Genomic DNA, 27,843 nt, shown 5'->3' on the forward strand with positions numbered 1-27,843 from the left:
CTGCTAACAGGGAATGGGACCAGCCCAGGAGAAAGAAGTGTGTTGCAGTCACCAAAGCTGAACAGAGGTGAAGATCTGAAGAGCTTTTTGATATCACACAGAAAGATGCAGACTTTGGAGTTTGCCCAGCTGGGTTTTGGTCTAGCTTTGACTCAGTATTTCCTCACTATACTCCCTTCCATATATGTTAGAATGGTAATGTATATCCTATGCCATTCTATGTTGGAAGTATGTAATCTTGCTCTGCTTTTTCATTTGGTTTCACTGGAGAGTATAGTTAGGAGGTTACATGAATCTCAGAAGAAACTTTGAACTTTGGACTTTTAAACCTTATTGAGACTGTTATCGACTATGGGTGCTTTTGAAGTTGGACTAAATGCATTTTACTTATAGTTATAATGGTAACATATTGTTATAGTCTTATGGGGGCCAGGGAGTGAAATCTAGTAATTTGAATATAAATGGCCCTCTATAATCTCATAGGGAGTGGCACTATTAAAAGGTGTGGCTTTGTTAGAGTGGGCATGGCCTTGTTAGAGGAAGCGTGACGCTCACTGTTGGGGCAGGCCTTGAGGTTTCCTATGCTCAGGATACCACCCTGTGTCCCAGTTGACTTCCCATTGCTCACAAGATGTAGGACTGTTAGCTACTGTCTGTCTGCACTCCATCAAGCTCCCACCGTGATGATAATGGACTGAACCTCTGAAGCTGTAAATGCGCCACCCCAATTAAATGTTTCCTCTTAAGAATTTCTGTGGTCGTGGTATCTCTTCACAGCAATAAAAACCCTAACTGAGACAGATGGTGTCTTAGTTTCTTCTCATATATGTATGTGTATATATATTACATCCCAGTCCAGTTACCCCTCCTTTCTTTCCTCCCAGACCCTCCCCTAACTTACCCCCTGTGTTCCCAACCCCTCCCCAATTCAGTCCTCCTCCATTTCTGTTTTGGAAAGGGCAGGTCTCCTGTGAATATCAACAAAACATGACATATCAAGTTTCAGAAAGACGAAGCACCATGTATTAAGGCTGGGCAAAGCGACCCAGTATGAGGAGTAGGGTCCCAAAAGCCAGTAAAAGAGTCAGAGACAGCCCCTGTTTCCACTGTTAGGAGTCCTACAAGAAGACCAAGTTACATAACTGTCACATATACTCAGAGTGCCTAGGTCAGTCCCCTGCAGGCTCCCTGGTTGTCGGTTCAGTTTCGGTGGACCCAGGTTAGTTGACTCTGAGAGTTTTCTTGTGGTGTCCTTAATCTGTCTGTCTCCTACAATCCTTTCTCCCCCTCTTCTGCAGGAGTCTCCAAGCTCCGCCTAATGTTTGGCTGTGGGTCTGCCTCTGCTTCCATCCGTTGCTGGGTGAAGCCTTTCTGAAGACAATCTATGAGTATAGCAGAATATCATTAGGTGTCATTACATTGAAACTTTTCCTCCAGTCATGTTTGGTTCTATCATAGGGCCCTGGGTCATCCAGCCTGTGGGTCCTGGTGCTCCAGAGAGCATCAGGGGTGGACTTACTCCTATTGTCAATTATTAAAGAACATACTCTGACAAAAGTGACTTTAATGGAGACAGTTTTAATTTTTTATCTCACAGTTCCAGGTTAGTTTAACACGGTGGGGAGGTCAAGACATCAGAAGCTCAAAGCAGCTGGCCATATTGCATCTGCAGGAGAAGAGATAAATGAATGCATGAACGCTAATGTTCAGCTCAATTCCTCCAGTCTTATATAGCCCAAAGTCCCTTGTCTAGGGATTGGTGCCACCCACAGTGGGCTGGTTCTCCCACTTCAAACTGTAATCAAAATAATCTCCCCCACAGACATATTCGGAGGCCCATTTCCCAGGTGATTCTAAATTCTGTCAAGGTTGACAATTAACACTCATCATAATAAGTGTCATGAGTGAGAACCAAGCTTGCAAGCGGGCAAGAGGGCAAGGAGGCAGGTAACAGACAGTATTCTGAGAGATGGCCTCCAAAAGGAAGGAAGGGCGTAAAGGAGATTTGCTCCCGAACAGATGCAGAGAATGAAGTTGAGTGGGCTTGAACGAGCTCAGGAAACTGAGTTCCAGAATCCTTGCCAGAGACCTTGGGGGCCCATTCATGAGAGTCTGGGCAGGGGCTAAAAGGGTGAAAGTATACTTGTGAGATGTAACAGGCAAAAGCAACAGAAGCTAGTTTATGATCAGAAGCTCAGTAGTCCACCAGAGAGGGAGCCAGGAGTGAATAGGCAGCTTCAGAATCTGCTGACATGGGGCTTGAAGGAGAGGCGGCTTTGGCTAAGTAAATAGTGAATTCATCTGTGGGATGTTTGCATTTGATAACTTGATGGTGGTGCAGGTATAGATGACAAGGCTCAAGACAGACTTGAGGGTGGACGGCTGCAGTGGAAGTTAAGGTCACTGAAAATGAAAAGATCAAGGGTCTGAAGCCAAGGGTTATTAATTAGTCATCTTGGGTAGCAGCCTCATCCAGGGTGCTGTCAGGAAGACTGTGAGCCAACCACCAAAGTCATCACTGACGAAGAAGTGACTCAGAAGACAGCGGTAGGAAGCAGCAGGAGAGGGCTTTATCAGCTGAAGGGGAAAGAGCCATTACCTCAAGGTAGCAGAGAGGACAAGCCATTCCCAACTGTCACAGCTCTGAGAGATTTGCTTCAAAACAATCCTTAGGAAGGAAGCAGTGGAACCCATGAGGGGCGGCGGGGGTGAGGGGAGAGGGTGAAATCCTGGATTCTCCAGAAAATCTAGTTAGAGGAATTCTCTTTCCAGGGCATGCTGATCTAAGAGGTCTGCTCATTCTCAGAAGCATCTCACAAGGCAGCATCTCACAGCTTGTCCCCACACCTTTCTGCTGCGGCCATGGGGACCGGTTCCACCCTATGCTTTCTCATTGACCCACCGCTCTTTTTGACTCCACAAGCCTCCCGCATCCCCAATGACCGTCCCTGTCTCAGCTCTTCCAATAATGTTTTAATGTCTACTAGTCAATGGTTCTTCCCACTGACCATATATTTCCCACAGCATCTGCCTGTTCTCCATCAAGGCCTGTCTATTATGCAGATGTATAGCAACCACTTGAAGAGTCAAAGGTCCAGTTTATACTCCTCAGTTTCTAGCCCATCCCTTCCCTGTATAGTTAGGTGCAACGTGAGTATTTAGGAAGCTGGTTAGCTATTTTCCACTTGGCAGGGGCAACATTCAGGCTTGTGTATCCTTATTACTGAGTGGGAATGGCAGACGGGGCATGGCGTTCAAACTCTGAAAAGCAAAACCATGAGACAGAAGATGCTGAAATTTCCTCTGGAGTCTTACAGAAATTGTTTTGCGTTTGCTTCAGTGGCCTAAGAACTGAAATTGTGAGTGGCAACCTAAGCTAAGTGTTCATCCAGAAATGACAATTGAAACCTTGACTGAGAGTGGCTGCTTAAGACAGGAAAGGGGGCAAAGAACAGCTCTTGAGATAATTTTACAGCAAAGCGATAAAAACAAGTGAAGATAAGTGAGATCAAACATCAAGTCTGTAAACTTGCTGGACCCAAACCCCAATGGTCACTGGTAGACAATGCTTCTATGACTCCCTGCCCATCAATAGATAACAGCAGAAATGTTTAGTCAGTGTTCTGGAAGTCCAAGGGGATGGATGAGAGCTGTGCAGAGGCTCAAGAGCCTCCTTAGGAAGGCTGTACTTCTTCAGCATCATCTGCCTCTCTGTCTCCTCCCTGTGATTCCCTAGTCTTCATATTGACCTATATCTATTTTCCTGATTTTATGATGATTATCTTTTGTGTTTGTTTTGTTTTCTCTGAGACAGGGTTTCTCTGTGTAACAGCTCTGGCTGTCCTGAAACTCTCTTTGTAGACCAGGCTGGACTCAGATTCACAGAGATCCACCTGCCTCTGCCTCCTGAATGCTGGGATTAAAGGTGTGCACTACCACTGCCTGGCTATGATGGTTATTTTAATACACTCTTAACATAGACTTTGGCCAGGACAGTTGAAGTTAAGAATTATCCTAAATTATTTTTTCCCTTGGAGCAATTGTAGTGGTTTTTAAAATATGTTAGATAGTTGGGCATGTTCAGTCAGAATCTTTCCGATTCTTTGGATAGTCACAAAGACAGTGAGGCCTGTGTTTTGAGTAATGGAACGTGGGGGTCTGAAGTCCCTAGCTGCAGTCAGTTGCGGCCTTTGTAACTGCAAGAGGCTCTTGTCAGGTGTCTGTCTGTAACCCTTTCCCTTCAGGGCCCCTTGCTCATCACTACCTCCCTATAGTAGGGGATCTGATTTGTGCCATTTGATCCAGCTCACAAGATCGTGGACACAGACGTATTCCTGGAGGAGAGTGCTAGGCATGTCTGCTCTCAGGCAAAGGGAATAGAAACACTAATTCTGGAGTTATCGAGATTCCATCGCAACTCAGCGCTTCTGTAAGAAGAAATGTGGGTCAAAGGAAAGCTTGGAGCTTGGAATCAGCCAACCGAGCTGGCGTTCTGGCTGCATTCCACCGCTCTATGCTATTTTAGACATTTTACTGGGCTGCTCTAATGTACCATCAGCATCTGGAACGTGCATCCACTTGCAATGGGAATTAAATGAGATAAGCTGGAAGGAACATGCAATCAGTGCTGGTTATTAAAATGCCATCGAACTGGGCGGTGGTGGCGCACGCCTTTAATCCCAGCACTCTGGGAGGCAGAGGCAGGAGGATCTCTGTGAGTTCAAGGCCAGCCTGGTCTAGTTCCAGCTAGCTCCAGGACAGGAACCAAGAGCTACGGAGAAACCCTGTCTCAAAAATCCAAAAAAAAAAAATGCCATCGAAGCAGGGCAGTGGTAGTGTACGCCGATAATCCCAGCACTCAGGGCAGGGTGGGGCAGAGGCAGGTGGATCTCTGTGAGTTCGAGGCCAGCCTGGTCTACAAGAGCTAGTTCTAGGACAGGCTCCAAAGCTACAGAGAAACCCTGTCTCGAAAAATCAAAAAAAAAAAAAATGCCATCAAGAACACAAGGTTGCTGGTTAGTTTTACGCTGACTTAACACAAGCCAGAGTCATTTGGAAGGAGGCATCTCAGTTGAGAAAGTGCCCCAACAGATTGACCCATGGGATATTTTCTTGACTGATGATTGATATAGGAGAGCCCAGCTCATTTAGGGTAGTATAAGAAAACAGGCCGAGCAAGCCATGAGGAGCAATGCACTAAGCAACACCCCTCCATTGTCTCGATAGCAGTTCCTGCCTCCAGGTCCTTGCTCTGAGTTCCCTGCTCTGGCTTCCTTCAGTGATGGACTTACACAAGCTGGAAGGTGAAATGAACCTTTTCCTTCCCAAGTTGCTCTGGTCACAGTGTTTTATTACAGCACCCCGAAACCTAACTAGCCACAAGGTTACAGTGATGCCCCAAACTCCTTTTGTTTCTTTGGATGTGGAGCTAGACTTCCCCAGTTCAAAGTCTGCCTCTCTCACTTATCAGTGTGACCTAGGATGAGCCTCTTAATCCCTCTGTGCCTTAGCTTTACCATATGTAAAAGAAGCTGATAGTTTCTATAGTTAGTGGGTTGTAGTGGCCGGATGAGCTCACCCATGTACAGCAGCCAGTGCCTGGGCCAAGTTCAAGGGCTTGAGAGTATGAGTGGATGTTGCTATTAAATGACATGTGGCACAGGACATTTAAGAATTCTAGTCTTCGAGGTTCTTTCCTGTTGTATAAATCAGATTGGGCTTAGAGTAAAAATGTCTGCTCACACGTATGCCTTCTCCACCAGACTGGGAACCCCTAAAGAGCAGGGTAATTGTTTTCCTCGTCTTTGCCTGGCATAGCTTTTCATTATGCCTCCCACTTACCAGGCTCCAGACATTGTCCTGGGAATGTTACAGGAATTTAGACTCACTGGTCAATGCAGGGGAGGAGGGGAGCCAGGTTAAAGGTGAGAGAAGAGCCTTGGGCATCACACTACAAAATAAACAATGCAGACTGTCTCCATTGCTGTCCAGGAAGAGTAGGGGGCCTTAGTTCACCTTCACAGAGAACTGCATTCTCTGTTGTCCTTACTGTGTGGTCTTGTGCACGTGCTGGTGTGATTTATTTTGCCGTACATGAAAAATGGTGAGAACGGAATTTAGAGCAGTTTTCCAAACATGTATCTGTAGGCTGTTAACTATGAGGTATAGTTCTTCATATTTGTAAGCCACCTCATACTACGTTATCTTTTTTAATGAAGAATAACATCTTGCTCCTCTTTTAACCCCTTCAGCCCCTAATACCTACCACGTCCCACAGAAAGCCATTCATCATTTATAAGGGGCTTTGGTTGTCTCGTTTGCCTTTTCCTACTTCTGTCCCACTACAGTGTGTCTAGCTGCGTCTCCCATTCACCGCCAACCTCGTCAGCTTCATAGAACTTCCCCAGGTGCCTTCCTCCCCCACGTTGTTCTTCCACACTTCCACCCCTCCATTTGTCTTACACAGGAAAAAAGAAAGAGTTCCACTAAGGAAATGGGATTCTAGGACTCTGAGTGCCTGGAGCTCTTCGGGGCTTCCAGTCCAGTCTGTTGAAGTCCAGCAGTTCTGTCTGCTTCACCTCATTGGTTAGTCTCTGATTCTCCAAGAACACGCAGCAATTCCAGAAAATAGTCCACAGTCCGCTCAGTTAAAGCCATGATCCTGGACACCACCCTCCTCTCAGAGACTGAACGCTGGGCAGAGATGAAAAAGTACTTTGAGATGCGAGGTGTTGGTTCCTCTGAGAGAAATGCTAAGTGCTCTAATCTGATGGCCTCGGTGACAGGTTTGCTTCCTTAGAACCTTGGCCAGATAGAGTGTGAGCACAAAATAAAAAGATAGCAGGATGTTAAGCGCCACTGAAGAATGAGCAGCTGACTGAAAAGGTACGGTAACCACGCTCTTGCAGGATTTCTGTCCTCAGGACCAAGAAGGCTGATGACAGCAACAGCACTGAAATGCCTCTTACTGCGGGGTATAAATAATAATAATAATGATAATGAGGAGGAGGAAGAGGAGGAGAATGAGGATGAACCCGCAGCTGTTTTTAGGAAATAGGATAGGAAAGTGTATTAAAAGAGGGGACGCTGAAACCTGTGCGATGCAAACGCCATCTTAGAAAAGACCAAGATGATACCATCCTTTTCGTGATCCTCTAATTAAAACCGATGCAGCGATTAATGTCAGCACGGTGGACAGCGGCACAGCAATGAGGGCCTGTGTTGAGCAATTCGTGTTGAGCAATTCACAGGAAAGCATCTCACTTAATTATCGTGTCACCCTATCACAGATGAGAAGCCAGAGACTTAAAATAACCCGTCCTGCAGCTAGTGCTATCTAGCTGTAAGTGGCAGAGACAAGATTCACGCCTAGATCAGTCTCTGCACAAAATCTCTGCTCTTCACGTCTCCCTCCGCTACAATATTCTTGGTTCATGAAATAGGTTGTCTCTACGCATTTCTTTTGCTGCCTTCAGGATGTCTAAGTTGGGATTAGAAAGGCCTGTAGACAGGCAGGAAGAAAGCGTATCGGGATGATTTCCGACTTCATTAGCGGAAGGCGTGAGCCTAATGCTCACTGTATCCATTCACCAACTACATGAACTTAGGCAGAGGCCTTGACACCCTGCATCTCAATTGCCGCAGCCCACCAATGAGTGTGAATCTAACTCCAAATGGCTGTGCAACGTTGTGATAATCAAATGAGCTATATTAGAATTCTCTAAACCAAAGAGTTCGTTGTCTATACAAAGGATTATTTGTGTTCTCTACCCTTTGAAAATTAGAGACTGGTGGTAGGCAACTGGGAACAAAAAAATACGGCCCACTGCCTACACGCTCTTGATGTATTCAAGTTTGAATGCAAACTCATGAAAAGTTTCTTCTATTAAAAGTTTCCTCTGTGAAAAGAGGACTCATTCCACTCTCCTTTCACTCCAGAACTCAAGGCAATTGCAGCTGACACTCAACAGACCCACCCCCTCCTTGGGAGAAGGAGAAGACGCCAAAAAGCTAGCCCCGCCATTCCCCATTCAGTAATAAATAAAATAAATTCCTTGATATCTATTCTGCTTATCCTACAAGAACATTGGAAAACTCTTCTGGGAAAGCATTTTAGAAAACTGCCAACAGTTATGCAGACAGCGTCAGTCTGAACCCGAGGGCTCCATGCTGGAGGCATGCATCCTCAGAAAACATCACTCTGGGTATTCAGCCACAATCTAAAGAAAATGCTGGGAAGAGAGGCTGGATCGGGTTCCAAGGTTGGAACAATTAAAGCTAACTATAACTGCACTGAGCTCGTGAAGGTTTTAGGAGTGGAATAAGCCACTTTCCTTCTGACCACGAGCTTCCATTTTGAATATAACTAGGTCCTCTCCGCTTCCTGTCCCATTCCATTCTGCCTTCCCACCTGCTTGCCCCTGTCCCCAGAACAAAGTACTAGACTATGAAAGCAGATGCTAGCTCAAGGGGCTCAGTACAGACAAGACAGAGAGGAACGCAACCATGAGCCTTCCCTCCCCTGCTGGAATTCCTGGGAAGCTTGTGGACTTAGACTGCCCGTTCTCAACTCCTTCTGTGCCCACAATTCCTTGCCTCCCTTTCATTTCACTTCCCCTTTGTTTCAATTTCCTGATCTTATGTGGAATCCTCCACGGTGAGTAACCACAGTCTGCCAACAGGAGTGTGGCCTAGCCAGAACCCCTCAGGCTCACGGGACCATGAGGGTGAGAACGAGGGAAGAAGTAGGTGCTGCGTACAAAGGCCAGCTGTAGACCCAAAGTGAGGGGTCTGAAGGGTTAGACTCATGGATGAAGTCATTGGAGATTTCTGGAGAAGAGATCTCAGCCTGCAGGTAGAGCTTGCATAATAAATGTTCTGCAGCCCCTTTGTTATTGTTGTTATAGTAAGATTTTATTAAGGAAAAAAGATACCGAAAAGCTCAAACAACAACAACAAAAGAATCTTTTAAAATTTACTATCAGCTAAGCCAGACCTGGGGGCACATGTCTGCAACCCCACTACTTGGAGGCTGGGGTGGGAAGATGGAGAGACTGAGGCCTGCCTGGACTCCAAGGAGAGTTTAAAGCTGGTTGGGAAACTTTGCAAGACTATCTCAAACTAAAAGGTATAAAATAGTGGCCAGGAATATGATAGAGCAGTTGCCTAGTCTGTGTTAGGCCCTAGGTTCAATTTCAAATAATGCTCCAAAGTGCAATCTGCAAAGCTGAAAGAATATTCTTTTTGGTGCTATCTTTTTACCCAATACTGTATTTCCCAGAAACTTCAGCTACATGTATTCACCACCTAAAAACAAAAATGAAATAATTCATTATTTTAGAAGAACTCATCATGAGAACTTACTTGGACTGCACATACTTACTTGATGAATTAGTTTGGGATAAGACTATATATACACAGATCTTGGAATCAAAGCACTGAGACCAAATCCTAATTCTATCACTTCCTAGTTGTATGATGCTGGGCAAAAGTTCTCAGTGTTTCCTGCTTCCTCTTCTGCAAAGTGGGAACACTGATCATGCCTCACAATGTGTAGGAGAGGACTGTGTGAGTTATGTGTGTACTGCACAAAGTCTAGACAAGAGGGAGCTGCTGATCATAGAGGAGAGAAATGTCATAAAGCTTGAAGAAGTGAAGGGACCTAAAAATTTTAGTTCAGCCTTGCTCATTCCTTTGTCAAATGAGTCTTCTAATCCTTCAATGAATGAGAAGCCAAGTATCCATTTCCCTGGATGGCTTTCTAGACTTTGAACTTGTCCAATACATATTTTCAATACAAACCTCATGTGCAACTTTTTTTGAGAAATTTTCATCTGCTAAACGTCCCTTTGATGCTCGTGAGCAAGTCCCTCCGACTCCATGCTCTCCACCCAGAGACTCCTCTCAAGGATATCTGCTCTGTTAAGCTCAGCAATGGCCTAAGGTCGGGCAATGGTTGTGATCTTCTGTAGATGTTGTTGACCCCATAGATTAGAGCCCCAAGGTTTAACAACAGACAGAGGCGCAGAGGGTGATAAGAAGACCACTGAACAGTCCAGCTTGACTTTTATCCTTTTTGTTTTTTCAAGACAGGGTTTCTCTGTGTGGCCTTGGCTGTCTTAAAATTCACTTTGTAGACCAGTCTTACCTCCAACTCAGAGGTCTGCCTGCCTCTGTCTCCTGAGTGTTGGGATTAAAGGCATCCACCTCCTCTCCCAACTGCCTGAGTACTTTTTTTTTTTTTTTTTTTTTTTTTGGTTTTTCGAGACAGGGTTTCTCTGTGGCTTTGGAGCCTGTCCTGGAACTAGCTCTGTAGACCAGGCTGGTCTCGAACTCACAGAGATCCGCCTGCCTCTGCCTCCCAAGTGCTGGGATTAAAGGCGTGAGCCACCATCGCCCAGCCGCCTGAGTACTTCTTGATGTTTGATCTCAGACAAATGAGAAATCAGATAGGCTAGGAAAAGAGATGTGTGATGTGATGTTCAATCTTCCCCCAGACAAATTCTTCTGCTTTCTCATCCAAATACTAGCACCCCAGATCTGCTGGATCAGCATCTTGGACTGGGACATAGCAGCCAGCACATTTACTGTACCCCAGGGTTTTTAAGATAGATGCAGCAGAGACCACATTTTGCAAGGTCCCACCCAGAATCCTAGAAGTCGAACTGTTCAAGATGAACTCTTCATGTTGGCAATGGCAGCTCTAACTTTAGCTGTTTTGGGGTTACATTTCACTGTACCCTTTCTTCACTTGCATTATATTCAGCTTTAATAATAAATTATTTCTTATAACCATTGGTATATCAGGATAGACAACGGATTTGGATTCCGGGTGGTCTGAATTCAACTCTGCCATTTGTCAGCTGTGAGACACTGGGCAAATCCCCAACTCCCCTGTGTCATTTCCTCATGAAGAGATAGAGATGTTACTTACCTAAGCCACTCCAAGGACCCAGTGAAATGATGCTTTAGGAACACTGGATCTTTCTGCAGTGCCCGGTTTTGTGGTCAGCCCGGAGCCTGCCTGCCCACCTGCAAATCCACCAAATACATCAGAGTTCTGAGCACATTTTCATTTCTACCCTTGTATGACTTTGACTTCTCCTATGGACTGAACCCATGACAACCCTGGGCCATGACGTAGGGACAGAGCTTTGTTCTTGAGAAGGCGTCTGGACTGAATAACTTCTGAACTCCAATATAACCGATGTTATTCATCCGCCCAACCTCACTCGCTGTCGCCTGACTTGATTGATAGTGGAGCCATTTGAGGAAGGCTGCAGGGCTTACAGCTGTGTTCAGGCCAGGGAAAGAAAGCAGTTTTTAGCACGGTCCTCTTTCCCTTCCTTCCCCTTCCCCTCCTTTCGCTTCCCTTCCGTTCTGGCCTTTACCAGGCGGTACCTGTCTCCTCGTAGCATCTCTGGATGAAATGCACAGACAAGTCTCCTTGGAGAGTGCCAGCTCACAAAAACAGTCCACGGGCAAGGCTGCTGATCTTCGTGGCTGAGCTCCATGCTTTCTTTCAAGCTGTCCTTTCCCCCTCCCCACTCCACCGTCACCATAGCAACCCAGTGGTGTAAAAAAGTAAAAGAGCTAAGGCATCTAAATATAGTCCAGGTTTCAGCACTTCCAGCATGGTGCCTAAAGCCTGTGAGGTAAAGGCATCCAAATGGCAACTGCCCCAGAAGAGAGGAGAGTGGAGGGGAGCGGAGGTCAAGGGGCAAAAGAAGGGAAGGGGCAACCGTTTGCTGAGCCCGCTGCCTGTGTTTTCTCTTTTAACTCCCACAGCCACCCAGTGTGGAAGTTATCTTCCCATAACTGCTGAGGAGACGGATGCTCAAAGTGGATAGGCATGTGGCCAGGGTCACACAGCTGTCAGCAATAGAGAATGAGAACTGTTTCCATTCTCCAGACTTTTCTCCCTCCCCGTACACTGCTAGACAGGTGCTGCAGGTGGGGGATTTTGCGGGAGGTGCTAGGCTTTCGAAATAGATCCCGTAAGAACTTGAGTCTCGGGTGCAACTACATTATCGGATGATGCCAAACGAACTATGATTTTTATTAAACTGCTACCAGGGACCTCAGGAACCAAGAGTGAGGCAAAGGTAAGGCAGTAGTTTCTCTGGAATCTGACGACAGGATTTGCACTCTGACCTATGCAAACAGCACCCTGAAAGCCCTGCCCGAGAGATGGCTCACCATGGTTCCTCCTATCACTCATGTCTCCCTTTGTTCACCCGGCAAATGCTTTTGTTAAGCATCTGACATATATGCTCTCACCTCAGGAGGTAGAGATAATTAATTAAAGCAAGCACAGCGCTTGTCCTCATAGACTTTAGGACAGCAAAGACGACAGGAAAGGTGACAATTGCATAACGGATCAATTCTGTATAGTTGTAATGTATAGTATAAGTACATATGAGAGGAATGTCATTTACCGATGGCATCAGTGAGAGGGAAATACAGAAGCTCCTACAAGTGAAAGACACCTACCAGGTGATGTGCACTTTCAAGGTAAGCAGAGACTTTTAGGAGCTTAGTCTCGGCCATGCGTTCATACGGACAGAGCATGCTCCAGTCCATTACCGACCCTGTAGCTTCACAAGATCTTAAAGCCACATAAATGAGACTTTACAAAACCAGAAAATAGGCTCACATGATCTCTGGCAGGAAAAAAAAATGCACCCCTCATCCCTTGGTATCATTACTGTAAAACCGAGTCGGTGTGTGAGGGTGCTTGTGTCCCCCCCCCCAAAAAAAAAGAAGAGGTGAGCAAGCTGTAATGATGACTGCTTCAGGTGAGCAAGAGTGGCCCTGAGAATTTCCCCGTGCCTGCACCCTTCGATAGGAATGGGAGGGGAGAGAGCTGGCATAGGAAATGTGAATCTCTGTGGATCTGGAGCTTTCCAAACTGCCTGGAAGGCAGCAAATGTGGGGGATACCCCATGAATGGGTTTGAATTAGATAATATCATGTGTGTGGAGCTCTTGAGTGCTTCAGAGAAAATGCTGTCTAAATACACAGTGCTCGCATCAAAGATAATGATACGGTGCTCTATTTATAGCGCTCTGCTACCTACCTGCCAGCTATTTCCCAGGGCTGGGGGAAAGATGAATGGGCAGGATGGAGGGAGAGGGCTTTGAAATCGTGATTAAGAGCCCTCCGGGCAGATGCAGAGTTTAAAATGCATTATATTATTGTCACCATCGTTGTGTTTTCTTTTATCACCCCAGAATGTCACCTCCTTCTGTTTCAGGTGACTGAGTCTGTCTGACTGTCCCATGACCATAATTGCATCCAGGAAGGCAGCAGCCCCCAGAAGCGTCATATACACAAACGCGTCTTTTTTCCTGAACTGCCGCCTGTCAGTTGGATCCGGCTTCTCTGTAAATCCAGGCTTTCCCAAACTCATTTTATTTCTTCCACTAGGAAATGAACATGCAAATGCCCTGTGTAAAGGGAGTGTTGATTGCAAGCCTTCTGAACACAGTGGACAAATTTGAGCTGTTGGAATGAGAAGAAGGGACCACTGGGCTCTAAGAGGGGACAAACAGACTCTTACAGCGCAACACCTCAACCCACTCAGGGAAGAGCTCGGGAGAATTCACTGAAGTTGGGACAGGGTGGCAAAGGGACTTGAGAACTTGGAAATAGTATCAACAATTCAGATTCTGGTTGTGAGTGGGTGTCCACAAGGCCTGATCACTCTTGGAGAACTTCTCCCTATCCAAGCCAAGAGCCCCAGGAATATAAATTGATCTCTTTGGCTTCCTCCTATCAGGGAGGTAAAACAGGAGCCTGTCAATCTGTAATGGGATGTGGATATGCAGATGAGCCGCTTCTGTAGTCAGAAAAGAAAGAGGGCCGAGTTGTATAATAGGGAAGGTTACCCAGTAACATGGGGGCAACAGGTGAAGGGAAAGGTCACTGAATCAGACTGAATCAGGGAAGACTAAGATACAGGAGTTTGACAACGAGACACATCCCTTTATCTGTGATTCTTTGTCCACCCACCCATGTAGTTGAGAAAGTGCCCTACCTGGCCCCAAACCAGCACTATTGAACTGATAGGTAGATAACCCTCATGGGAGTGCATCCTGGGAACCGGAGAAAGAACTGCATCAGTTATAACTTAAACAGAAGATCATCAAATTAACATTTCTGACTACTTATTCTTTGCCAGTCCCTTGCTAGAAACTTTCCTCGGGTTGCCTCCTTTGGTCCTCTCAATGACCCTGTGAAGTAAGTCTTACAACTATGTCCTTCTTCAGATGAGGAAACTGAGGCTCAGAGTGTTTCACAAATTAGTCAAAAGGCTAAAACGTTTAAGTCCTATAAACAGCTAGCTCTGATCCTAAGGCTGGAGCTCTTTGCCACTGAGTGAGGGGAGAATCTTTATCTCCATGACATGAGTCACAAGAACGAGCAGTGGGGACAAGCTGAGATGTAGAACTGTCGTCAATACTGAGTAACTGAAGTGGCCAGCCGAGTGAGGACTGTAGACAAGATGACTCGTTCTGTGCATGTTTTATGGGGTCTAGACGGTTAGGAAAGAGCTGAGGGAAGCAATAAAACCATCTCTTCATAGCAGTGGCTTCATGACCATGCTTCTCAATGGAGTAGGGTGTGCAAAACTGAAATGAGAGAGACAGCCAAGGGCTCTTCTGCACCCCACCCAGCAATCTTAAGCTAAGCACTAAGCCTGGGCTCTGTGCTGTAACGCCCTGGGCTTAGCTTCTGACTCGACCACTATGGCTATTCCCAAACCATCCATCCCACACATATAAACTGCCCATGGACCAGAGTGTGTGCTAGGTTCTGGCAAATGGGACAGGCAGTGTTTCTGCTTTTAATGGCGTTTGAATTCTAGTGAGGGAACCAGGTAAGCAGGCGGATAGAATGCAGGTGAGACCGGCTGGCATGGAAAGGTGTTGTAAGAGAAGATGGGTAGGTGAGGCAAAGGGAGCAGAGGGAGACCAGCAGGCTGTGCTCTGCAAAACAAGCCAGGTGAGCTGTGCGGGCTCATTCAGCATTCAAGCACTTCCCGGGCATGTGTCCACAAATGCATATCCTCAGGGCCTGTACAACCCTGCTGCAACTTGAACTCTGAGACTGAAGCCCAGCATGCTGTGCTTCCTCAAACCTTCCGGAGTTCTGTGTCTCAGTTTCTCAGCAAGATTGTCCAGTTTCAATTGTATGCTTTACTTTTAAGGTTTATTTTTATTTTCCCTTGGATTAGTTTTTATTTGTGGTGTATAGGTGTGTGTGTGTGTGTGTGTGTGTGTGTGTGTGTGTGTGTGAGAGAGAGAGAGAGAGAGAGAGAGAGAGAGAGAGAGAGAGAGAATATGTCAGTCTACAGATGCCCTCAGAGGCCAAAGCAGGCATAAAATCTCTTAAACTGGAGTTACAGACGGTTGTGTGCCACCCGACATGGATGCTGAGACCAGAACATGACGTCGTCAAGAGCAGAGACACCCCTAACAGCTGCCATCTCTCCACCCCGTTCAGTTTCAGTTGTATTCCAAGTGTGGCGGGGTCTGGTTCACAGAACCTGAGTAAAAAGTGGCACATTGGGACTCTCCTCTTTTAAATTTTGAATCATCTATTCTTCTCTCATTATTCTTTTTTATGAACACCGCCATCACTTTGAGCGCTCTGGTACCACAGTCCTTCTCGTATGTATCAAACTCTTTCCGAACAATGAGTTCTGGGTGGCAGCATAGGACTTATTTTTGGGCCTATCTTTAAATCCTTGGTCAGCAGTTCAACAACTCACAAATACTAAAGATTTTCTCTTAAAAGTTACAGAAAGACTCTGGCTGGTAAGAGAGGAGACTGAGTCAGGACATGAGGAACGGGAGCAAAAAGTGAGTTAGGTGGGGCTACGTGATGGAGGTGGGCCTTGTATCTTCTCTGTTGCTCTCATTGGTTAACTAATAAAGAAAACTGCTTGGCCCTAATAGGACAAAAATTAGGTAGGCGGAGTAGACAGAACAGAATTCTGGGAGAAAGAAGCCGAGTCAGGCAGTCGCCATGATTCTCCCACCCGACGCAGCCACAGGTTAAGATCTTCCCTGGTAAGCCACCTCGTGGGCTACACAGAGTATTAGAAATGGGTTAGATCAATATGTAAGAGCTAGCCAATAAGAGGCTGGAACTAATGGGCCAGGCAGTGTTTAAAAGAATACAGTTTCCGTGTAATTATTTCGGGTAGAGCTAGCCGGGTGGCGGGAAGCGGGCCCGCCGCTCGCACAACAGCTACTGTGAGAGTCCAGGTCTGAGGTGACAGTGACTTGAGGGGATGGTGTCACCAACAGGAGGTCCCAGCAGATGGGGCCATGCTGAGGAATGGGAAGTGTGCAGTTCCCACAGCCTGACTGCACAGGATGGCAGGAGCTAGAGCCATAGAGAACTAGCTGCCATCTGTCTAGGCACAATTCAAGGACCATATCCTCGCCATCTTCTGTATCTATCCCACCCTCTGGCTTGCTCTTCTACTGCGTAAGAACAGGGAGCACGCTGGAGCCTGGGCCTACAGAACACTTTAGGCTGATGCATGGCAGCTGGCTTCTTGCAGAGGAAAGGTGAAAAAGAGTAAGATCCAGTGGAGAGTAGTAGCCGTTGTGGACATGCAAGCAGTAAGACCGGGAAAGCAGTCCCTGAGGATGAGTGAGGAGCCCTGTATGACAGATGCGCACACGTGCACATGCACACACACATACAGAGAGACATGGTTCACACATAAACACCCACACAGGCAAACATACACACACACATACACATGCATATATACATGCACATGCTTATGCACACATACACACAGACATGCATGAACACACACATACACACATGCACACATTCATAAGAGCATGCATATGCACACACACATGAACACACACATACACACACATATGCATACCTGCACACATTCACACTTTTGTTTGAAAGGGCTCTGCAATTACAAAAGGCAAGGTTTGTGGGGTTTTGCTCCCGCAGTTGCCCATAAACATCCCAGAGACGAGTCTCTTGCTTTCCCTGGATAAGAGCAGGTGTCCTAGGAGGACGCACACAAGGGAAAGAACAAAGTCGGCTGCTTTCCTAATCCATCATTCTTGCTGTCATGCCGCCAGGCACCAGGTAGCACAAGAATGCTGCAACAGGCGAAGAGGAGAGTAAGGATAAAGCTTGGGAGCCGGTCCTCATCTGAAATTTGACATTTCGTTCACGATGGATTTTCCCCCCATTAATTCTGTTTTTTTTTAATGCAGTATTAAGATGCCGCTTAGCTTGAGTGCTGAAATCTCTGGTGTCTCCTTACATTGTGCACCCAAGCCTCCTTAGTTTGTGTGAAAGTATTACGACCTCTGCCTCCCTGCATTCAGGAAAAGCATGTTTTGAGATTCTATTCTTCCAGAAGTTTGTCTATCGTGACGGCCCCAAGAGCAGCAGGCTCTGTGGAACCAGGAAGATTGCTGGTTTTGCAGTCCCTGCTTTAGTTTGGTCCGTGTCTGGTACAGTCAGGAAAATGCCTATGGCCTCAGTGAATCTCCCTATGTCGTTGAGTCTCTAACTGAAGGAGTTTCTCTCTCTAGCCCAGGTGCAGTCATCTCTCCTAGGTTTGCTGTTCAACGGCATCCCTAGAAACTTCTCACCTGCAATGAGAGGCTTGTAGAGCTCGAGTAGACAAGGAGGTAACGTGGAAGGGGAACCATTTTGACAGGGCTTGACATGGGTCCTATGGAGCCAGCGGCTCTCTCTTCCTAATTGTGAGAAGGTTTTCCCCTGGGTTTGAAGCTTTATGTCTACACAATAAAAAGAAATTCTTTCCTGCTTGGGTCAAAATCATTCTTTAAAATGAGAGCCCTGCCAGAGAAAGAAAGGCGGAAAGAGAGGCCCAACGTCTCTAAAGCTATGAATCAGATAACCAGCCATTTCTGTCTATGGTGCAGGGAGCAGACATACTGTTAAATAAATTATTTTATAGATTATTCCCCTTGCCTTTCCCAGAAGGGGATTTATCAGTTTCAGGACACAGCAACCGTCTATTCCTAGACCGCTGCTGGTTTTTCACTTTTCATCTTGACATGGAAGAAGGAGGGAACTGGAGCAGTGAATCTTCCTGTCGCCCCATCACCCCACTCCCTTGGGCGGATTTGGGGCAAATGTGGGGCTCCAGCAGGCTTGTAAATACAGAGCTGAGACATGGTTATACTTATTGCTATAAAGATTGGGGATTGTGTTCTGCGGTGACAGGAACTGGCCAGGGCCCTTGCGGAGATCACTTTCCAGGAGGGCTCCTTCCCTCTCAGGGTGGCTCTCTGATGTATCATTCACTTATTCAATCAACAAATGCTGCCTCTGCCTCTTCTAGCTAAAGGAATTCAACATCCAAAAGTAATGAAGCTCAGAGGATCGTTTGGTTCGGGTGCCCTCCACAAAAAGCAATGTTCTAAGAGGCCAACCAGGCCTGGAAAAAGTTTTCCTCATCCCTTTGGGGTTATTGGGAGATCTCCCAGGAGAGTCATCTCCAAGAGGCACAGCCAGGTCCTGAGGCAGGAACGCCATATATTCTGGCACCTCCCAGCAGAAGGCTAGTAGGTGCTGGCCCTGTAGCCTCAGATGGCATTGCTGGCTCTCCAGACAGCTCATCAGGATAGCCTATGTCCGTGTCCACTCAGAAGCAGCCATGGGCTGCAAAAAAAAAAAAAAAAACAAACCTGGCAACACAGAATGAAGCATTATGAACTCCTCCCCCTAATCAATGGCTCCCATATTGGTTATGGACACTGTCTTTCCCAAAGTGGACAAATGGAGAAAGTTAAGTAAGCTGAAGGCCTCTCAGACATTGTGTCCCTTAGAATCCTTGGGCATGCCATCACAGTAACCTTCAAAGTGTTATTTGTCCTTTCTCATATTTTTTTCTAGAAGAAAGACATAAGACTCCAGGTGTCTCAGCAACTGACTCAACAGTAATTACTCTACGAGGTCTTTCTGAGGGTTTCTTGTGTGCTGGGTGTGTTCCAGGCAGGGACTGAAGCCTACACTCAAGTAGGAACAGACCGACAGGAAACAGTAACCACCAGGCTAACTTCAAGCCATGAACATCACTACTGTATGGTGAAATCCAATGGAGTCTGGGTAGGAGGATGATTCTAGGGGCTAAGGTGACTATGGAAGGCTCCTTCAGGGAGGTAAGGAGGACAAGAAAACCCAACAGACGAGGATAAGTTCAGGCACAGGTGAAGAGCATCCCAGAGAAGGAACACGAGGAAGCTTACCCTGAGTGGGAAGCGACCAGATCTGAGAAGCAGAGAGACGAGGGTGCCTGGGAGGAGAGCAAGGGGACCTTGAGATGAGAGAGACCTGAAGTTTAGGGCAGCTGGATGGAGAAGCTCCTCTGGGACATGGGGTTCTGTTTATTCCAGCTACAGGAGGTATGGCAGGATCAGGACTGTGTGTTTGAGTCAGGGGCTCACTGGGCAGCCAAGGTTAGCCTGTAATTAGGTAGGCCAGCCTGGTCTCAAGTTTTGCAATCCTCCTTCTGTCTCTGGAGTGCTTGGATTTCAAGTGCGTGCCACCAAATCTGGCTACATTGCCTTTTAAATCTGCCACTCTGGTCGTTATATGGGAAAGGGATTGAAGAGAGAAGAAACAGAACCAAGGACAAGAAGAGTCTCTTCAGAGGCTGTAGGAGTCCAAGGGAGAGGCTGTGGTGTCTTGATCTTGGTAGCAGAAGGAAGGGAGGTGGTCAGGGGGTTTAGAGCAGATAGCAGGTGGAGAGAAGGGAAGAGGAAAGAGAAAACAAGACCAGGGGGAGGGGTGGCTCCAGGTTTAGGGCCTGAGCCAAGTGGTAGACGATTTTGCCACTGCCTGAAGTTGAAGGAACCAGTTTGGAAAGGACTCAAGGCCCAGCTGGTGACCCCTAGTTAATGTTCTGTGATCTCACTTCTGTGGGGGACAGAAATGAAAATGTTGTCAGTTTGGGGAAACTGTGAGGGCTTTCTCCAGCCTCACAGGCAGGGTGACACCTTCCGTGGAAACAGATGTGATGTCTTTCCCACAGATGAGCTCAGTGGGGGAACCCCACACCCTGCCTTCACCGTTCGTCCCACCTTCCAGCTGGTCTCTCCAGCCAGCTAGCTTCGTTTCCTCCTTCTGCTACTCAACACCTGTCTTCCTTTCTCTTATCTTCTACTACAGTCTCTGTGGAATCTCTTTGCCTGTGTATTTGTTCTCTAGAAACCAAAACGAAGACAAGTCGTGTTGTGTAGCCTGTTCTATAAAGCCCCGAGCTTATCACTGATAATGGCAGATGCCAGATTTTGAAAGAATGGGAGTGAGTCTCTTCCTGTAGCCCCCTAGCACTCCAAGCCCCTGTAAGAATCCATTTAGGCATCTATTATCCTGGTTTAGCCAGCCCTTTCTTGGCCTGACTTCTATTTGCAGAAAACACTATTTATTGATCCCCCCCTTATTTTCTGACTTAATGACTGCAGATGGAGAGATCCCCTTATATATGACTCTCAAGCTGGGATTATTGTTATGCTTAATGATAATGGTTTCTAGCTGTTAAACCCTCAGCAAAGAATGTGCTTCCCTCCGTGTACCTCCTGTTGTTCAAGGGGCACTGCAGAACAAACGCTGTGGTGTCATTTTGCACTGGAGACTTCACATTAGAAACAGGTTGCATCTTGAGGTCTTTATTAAGTCGCCCAAGGCTACCCAGATAGGGAAGGTGGAAAAAAGATTTCAACCCAGTCTATCGGTCCCTGGAAGAAGAAAAGTCACTGTGCTGTGGTTTTCACAGACTGCAAGGGCACTGCTTCCCATGATAGCTACCCTGGGTTTCGTGGACTGTAATGGATATACAGGCCATCGAGGTTCAGAGTGTCATTTCATAACCATTGGTGGCATGGTCCAGGCAAGATCGGCAATGATTATGCTCACTTTGAGAGGGATGGACCCAGTAAATGAGGTTAGTAGAGGAAACGTAGACACCAAAAAACTCTTGTGGTTAACTTGGGGAGGCTTCAGAGAATAAAGAGTCCATGCAAAGTTAGACTATAAAGATAGCTATGCTTGATTTAAAAAGAAAGATTGGGACAGAAGGCCTCTGTCTGTCTGCAAAGGTCAATCTTAGAGGCATGTCTGGAGGGGGGCTGCTGATGGAAGTAGACCAGGGTCCTGCACAGCTCCGAGTGCCTATGCAGTTCTATGCCACAATAGCAGCCGTGCCCCATGCCCTCCAGTGGAGGTGATATGTGCGAACTGGGTCTGGTCCTGAAATGCCCCCACCATAAGCAATAGCTTGGAGGCATAGGCTTACCTCTGCAGAAAGGAGAAGCAGAGGGGTGGGTGAGCAGGTGGCACAAAATAGCTACCTACACATTCGCTCTACAAAATAATACATTTTCATACACAGAGCTATGCAGGTTATTGGGGTTGGCATTGGCCAATGGATCACCATAAAACTTAGACACCGATTCCAGCTCAGACAGCTCCAGAGTTAAGTAACCTGCCCTCCCATCCCTACACTGCAGCATCTCATCTGTAGATAGCATCTCCCAATCACTGTGAATTAGACAATGTATGACACAAAGCTAACCATTCTCTTGGCCCCTGGTGCTCTCCACAACCACACAAAAAGGAGAGAGCATCTACTATTCTGGGCAGAATTCCCACAGGCCTGTTTGTCCCTCTCTTTCTGTTCTTTCTATAAAATACACACTTTCAGTCATCATCTGCTGGTTCTAGAAGGCAAAAAAAAAAAATCTTCCTTGTCCCAAAAGCAAAGCGATGAAGAACAAACCTTCTGAGAAGGCCTATGAGGGCAACGTTCTTATGTATGCAGTAGCCTTTCATCAATCTCCAGAGGGACTGTGGGGAATAGGGAGAGAGGAGAAGATGAGACGCAGCTGTAAGGACTGGATGCTGGCAAGCATGATATATGTATCTCTGAAAATGTCACAGTGAACTCACTGCTAGATGCAATGCATAGGCGTTAGAGATTTTAAAATTTAACTGTGGGAACCAGACACTCTCTTTCGCCTATGACAAACCATTGTCTGAAAATACTAAAGGGAAACTCCAGAAATAAACCATTTATAAATTTTAAATCACTCTTATTATAGTGTGTTGTGGGTATTTCTGTTTTGGTTTTGTTTCTGAGATATGGGAATTGCTTTTGTAGTCCAGTTGTCCTCAAACACACTGTGTGATCCATGCTGGCCCCAAGCTCATTGTGACCCTCCTTCCTCAACCTCTGAGTACTTGGGTTACAAATGTGTATGACCATGCTCAACTGGCAATGTTGTAATCCTTCTATTTTATCATTGGTTGTTAATCTCATATTGTGCCGAATCTATAAAGTAAATGTCATCATAGTTATGCACACGTAGCATGTATGAGGTCCAAGACTAGGCATGGTTTCACATGTTCACTGGTCTTGAAACATACCCTTACTGGATAGAAGGGGTGCTGCATAATCCCTGATAGTAGGTAAAGATATATGTCTTGTTTTATATTGGTTTCACTATTTGCCCAAGATCACACAGCATTTCTGGGATTGGAACTTGGAACCTTTGGTTGTAAAGCCCGAGCTTTGATGGAGTCTTCAAATATGGTTGTAACATGCAGCCACATGAAACCCAAGGAGACTCCCTGAGGCAGGAGGGGGGCCAGGACAGCACCTTCCTCCATGCCCTTGCGGAATTGGGGCCAACTGGGACCTTTTTGGGTCTCTTTCTCTCTCCCTCTCTTCTCCAGCTGCCTTGCCCCGATTCTGCTCCTTGCTTATGATACTTTATTTTTCCATCCACAGCAAAACAATTCACATCAAGGTAATTGATGATGAGGCGTATGAGAAAAACAAGAATTACTTCATTGAGATGATGGGCCCCCGCATGGCCGATATGAGTGTTCAGAAAGGTGTAGTACCCTGTCCTCCACACTAACAGTAACAGTCTTTTCTCCTTCCTTTCTTCCTCTCTCCAATCCTTTGCCTTCTCTTCCTCTTGCCTCCTACCTTTCTGTTTCCTTCCTCTCTTGCTCTTTTCTCTTCTCCTCTCTCTGTCCTAACCCTGCCAACCTGTCACATGGTATCCATAGAGGGGTCTTCAAGAACCAATGGCAATTTTTCTGGGGTGGCAAAATGAATATGGGTGAGGTAAATGAGAGAGAGAGAGAGAGACAGAGAGAGACAGAGAGAGACAGAGAGAGAGAGAGAGAGAACCCACACTCTAAGAATATGGTAAATGAGGTTCTCTGTAATGTAGTATGGGGACAAGAAAGATGGCTAGGTTTACAGGTAGTATGCATCGTGAGAAACAGATACCTAGCACAGATTTCCATGGCAAAATTATTCTCAAGGCTGAGTTTATGTCCCAGGAGATTGAGAACCAATATATTTGGACCATACTCTGTCCCACTCCCACACAGAACCCTTAGAGCCATCTTTATCTGCCATGTCTCTGCCATCAAAGTGTATTTCTCTCCCTGACCTTGACTGAGCTTAAAGTGCAGGTCTCCATCAAAGACCTTCCTGCTGTTTGCTACTCTTCCTATTAAGGGGAGCGAGATGTGGAGGCAGGGGGAATAGTAATGAGAGAATTCTGACCTAAGGTGAATCTTTCCCTGCAAGCCCATATGATGTTACAGAATGGACAGAGCTGTGCTTTCCATCTGAATGACCTTATATAGCTCTGGCCTCCAAGAGGAAGTCAGGCAATCCTTCCTAGAATAGGTTGTGCTCTGGAACTGCTGGGTTAGGGGTCAGTATCCCTGGACCAAACCATCATCATGTTGCTCTAAGTCAGACTCATTTCAATCTCATGCAAGAGTCCCTGTGGTAACAAAACAGGTTCCCGTCTTATAGACAGAGGAGTCTCTGACCTACAAATGCTCAATGATTGTGTCCACCCAACAAGGTATGAAAAAGAATCTTAAGTAAAATACACACAGACACACACATACAAGCTATCACTGCTTGTGTTTTATTGGTAGCAAGGTGAAGCACATCTTCAGAATGTCAAAGGAACATCAAGGATCTGAGGACATTTAAGTTGTCGTTTACCCTCTTTTCCCTTTGAGAGAATTGGGTTCCACTGTCTTCCCTGAAACAAATAAACCTCAGAGAATAGCAATCCCAGCTCCATCTCTCACTGGACCTACTAACTACCACTGTGGTTCCTTGAGGTTCCAAGAGAAATCAAACATGAAAATATCCAGACCCCCACTAGAACCTCTTCGGCTAGACCAGATGACTGAATGAGGCTCAGGTAAATACTTGGAGTGGAGTATGTTTCCAAAAACAAAACTTGCTTTTCTTTGTAACTGACACTCCACTGTGTTGGTACCCAGGAATAGACAGTAATCTCCACAACCTTGTGTTCTCAACCCAAGTTAATCAGTGTTTAGAAGGTCTGCCTTGGGGCACAGCATCCCTCTGTCAATGGTGTGGAATTCCTGAATCATATTGGAGCTAACCCTTATTTGGGTTCCCTGAGCCTCCCTAAAGGATAAAAAAAATGAGAAAGTTAGGAGAGCCCTTCCTCCCTTTCTCCCTATCTCTTCTCTCTCCCCCTTTCTTTAGTCTTCCTCTCCATAAATACTTTTAAATTTTTCTTAATGAGGCAAAAGAAGGGACTGGAGTCCTAGGTTCTGCAGAAACCTTGTTCGCTGTGAAGGGTTCTGGGTCATTCCCAGTAGGCATGTTATCTACTTGTTGCCTAAAGAAATGCCACTGTTACCATGTGACACCAATGGAATGTGCTGCCCAACTTACTTCTTACTAACCACTGGCAGGATCTAAAATGACTCCTCCCCACCATGATCCCAATCTTTTTCCTCCCAACTCCCTTCCTTCATCTTGGCTCCCTTTGCCCACTTTTCCTTGTCCTCCTGTCCCTTTTCCTCTCACCTATAAGAACAACTGTGACCGAGGAGACAAGAAAAGCTAAGAGCATTATTTTTTTAATAAGACAGCACACTCCACCAGAGTCCTGTCTAAGGCCACCATGGCAGGATGGGGCTGCATGTGCCAAGAGTGATGGGAATGGTTATTACAGGCTGTGCTCCAGATGAACAACCAAGCTGCCCACCTAGTCGACACTCTCTCTCTTGTTGTCCCTACAGGAAAACCATAAGGGTTAAAATAGTAGATGAGGAGGAATACGAAAGGCAAGAGAATTTCTTCATTGCCCTTGGTGAACCGAAATGGATGGAACGTGGAATATCAGGTGTGAGATTCTTTAAAAATCAAAGCAACAACCAAGAAAAGGCAAAGAAAAAGGAAAGAAATTTAAACAAAAGAGGCAATTTAAAAAAAAAAAGAAGAAGAAAAAGTGACTCTTATTTTTGCCCCCACCTTTTGTTCCCTTCTCCTCCTTCTCCTATTGACAGAAAATTTCATGCTTTTCCCTCCTGTATTCTCGCCGCCACCCTGTTTCGGTGTCATCTCTGCCTTTTTAGTCACAGCTTATTTCCATATTCCTCCTTTCCCACCTTCTGGGCAGTGCTGCAGCCTCAACTCCTCATTGCCCTAATGAGTTATTCCTGTGTTGTGCTATAATCACCCAGTTATTCGATTGTTACTGTCCCCTGCACTTTCCCCTATTCTCTGCCCCCATACTATAGCTTGTCAATGTGAAAACTCCTTGGTGGGTGGGGAGGAGGAGAAAAAGAAAGGAATGTGATGTGTTGCATGCTTGTGCCCCTTCCTTGCCACCTCTCAATCTAGCGGGCATTGACAATAATGGGGGGGCGGGGGTTGGAGGAAGGGTGGGACCCATGTTGCCATAATGCTTTGACCATTTTCTGCTGCATTCCCCAACCTTTATTGAATGCTTGGCAAGCTCTTCACTTGCAGAGTGGCCCACAGGTCTCTCTGCTCTTCCTGGAGGTAAGTGTGTTATCTGCCTATTCCCAGTTGGGTAGACCATGGCTTGGAGAGGTATACCAGTTGGCCATGGTCCCTGAGAACTCTCTAGGGGAGAGCTGGCTTTCTGAAGTAGCCCTGCAACATGGAATCCCAAGCTCTCCTTTCGCCCTTTGACATCTCATCCATTCCATCCTACCTTTCTTCATAAACTAAATTAAGGTACCTTATGTGGGCCAGTTTGGGATAATGAAAATGGACAATTGAAAATCTGTAAGAGAAACTAAGTCATTTTAGGTTCAACTGTTCCATGAGCGTGTGGGCCCTTGAGTAAGCCCAGAATGCTTATTTATGATTATCAAAGAAAGGAACACTAAATGGAAAAGTGGTTTGGATCACTGAGGCGCTAAAGACAGCCAGTGGACAGCTGATGGATACCTGCCTTCACTTAGCATCTGCAAGTGAAAATAATGTTCAGACCTCATGGCACCTCTCACCTCTGACTAGAGAAGTAGATGCTATAGTTTTCTTGGCACGTACGTCTCAAAATCCCAGCCAAAGGCTCATCCTTAAGAGAGTGACACTGGCATTGTTGCAACCAGAAAAATAGATGCCTTTCTCACTCAATGGAAATAATCAGAAGCTACCACTTTGAAAACAGTGATGGAATAGGTATGGGAATGCAAAAACATCTGTTCATCTAGGAGAGCTGACCATTCTTCAGCGGCTTCGCATTCAGCAACAGGGAGCTACACTGGCAGGTCTAAGAGAGTAAGGTCAACAGCAACACTTTCAAAGCACCCCTTCAGGTCTTCTCCTCAAGCTTGGTGGTCAATTATCACCATCCGCTGGAACTGTCTGAAGAACTCAGCTCTGTGCCATCTCTGGATTGGACACATCTAGCCCTCAAGGGGCAAGGCGAGCTAAATAGTTCATTGCCCGCTGAGTAAAGTATTCCTTCCAATCTGACAACCAGAGAGTACCAGAAGAAAGAGAATCTCATTCCATTGCCTCTTACACTATCCCAGCCTATCGTCCAGCTCTCACTTTCTGGAATATTCTCAGAAATTGTCTCTGCACCTGCCCTACCTCGTTTCTATCGCATCCCCGTTGTGCACCAACTACACATCTTTATGACTTTCTGGAAACAAAAGCTACCCAAGGCCCATGTAAGGGCTCCAGGCAGGAGGAAGAGATTAGAAGCCCATCTATGCCTTTATTTTAACATTTAAAACAGCTATTTTCTGCCTCCCCTTGGGTCCCCTACCAAACAGTAGGACAGAAAAGGTTCTAAGGTAAGCCTTGAGCTCTTTGATAGACCTGGCTGAAGACAAACACCTGTGGCTGCTCCCCATTTGAGGTTGCCTTTTGCCTCTGAAATATTTAACCAAGAAGAGCCCAGAAGAGTCCTTGTGAAGCTAGCCCTGGGGAAGGAGGTAAGGAGACAAGGATTTCAGAAAATTATTTGTGTGATATGCCCCCCAGATTTTCCCAAAGACCAAGGTGCCAAGGTGGAAGTTGTTGGTAAGAAATGCATGGGTTTCCCAGCCTCATGCCCTATGGTCTAGGCCTTAGACTCTGGGATATTAATTTTCAGTCTCTTCAGTTCTTCCCCGATATTGGCATCAGACCATGAGGTGAAAGGTTATAAAACCCAATTGTCTAGATTCAGAGTCAAATGAAAATCCATTCTGATTTGCAGGGTGCACTACTGTTTTCAGAGTGAGAGACGGTACAGTGAAAATTGCTTTTCGTTATCACTACCGTCTAGGAGAGACTTAGACATTCAGCCTAGCATCATCTCTGCATGGTCAAAAATGACAATAGAATTTAAAAAAAAAAAGACTGGACTTGCAATAGGAAACTCTATTCTGAGCAAACACAACAGCCTTCGGAGGTAATATTAAAAGTTCTGCATGATCTGTGGTAGAGAAAAAAGGAAAGAATTAGAGAAAACATAATTTCTGTGG

The 27,843-nt window shown here is 46.1% G+C and overlaps 1 protein-coding gene and 1 long non-coding RNA gene across 6 annotated transcripts in view; one reads left to right on the top strand and one right to left on the bottom strand.

The window, feature by feature from the left end:
* The window catches only part of Slc8a3 (solute carrier family 8 member A3), a 150,481-nt gene that overhangs the window by 109,006 nt on the left and 13,632 nt on the right, over window positions 1-27,843 (top strand). For all 5 annotated transcript variants that reach the window (XM_041658404.1, XM_041658402.1, XM_041658405.1 and 2 more), the window contains one exon: window positions 25,132-25,235. In XM_041658404.1, the coding sequence (XP_041514338.1) occupies window positions 25,132-25,235 (104 nt within the window). The remainder of the gene's footprint in view (window positions 1-25,131; window positions 25,236-27,843) is intronic.
* Window positions 1,562-11,521, bottom strand: LOC121452332. Its single transcript, XR_005974840.1, has 3 exons — window positions 11,401-11,521; window positions 10,934-11,031; window positions 1,562-1,666 (listed from the first exon to the last, which is right to left on the bottom strand). It is a non-coding gene; the product is annotated as an uncharacterized LOC121452332 (long non-coding RNA).

This window comes from Microtus oregoni, unplaced genomic scaffold, assembly GCF_018167655.1.
Source record: "Microtus oregoni isolate MIOR12 unplaced genomic scaffold, Mior012 000009F_ref0000495, whole genome shotgun sequence".
Classification (NCBI taxonomy): Eukaryota; Metazoa; Chordata; class Mammalia; order Rodentia; family Cricetidae; genus Microtus; species Microtus oregoni.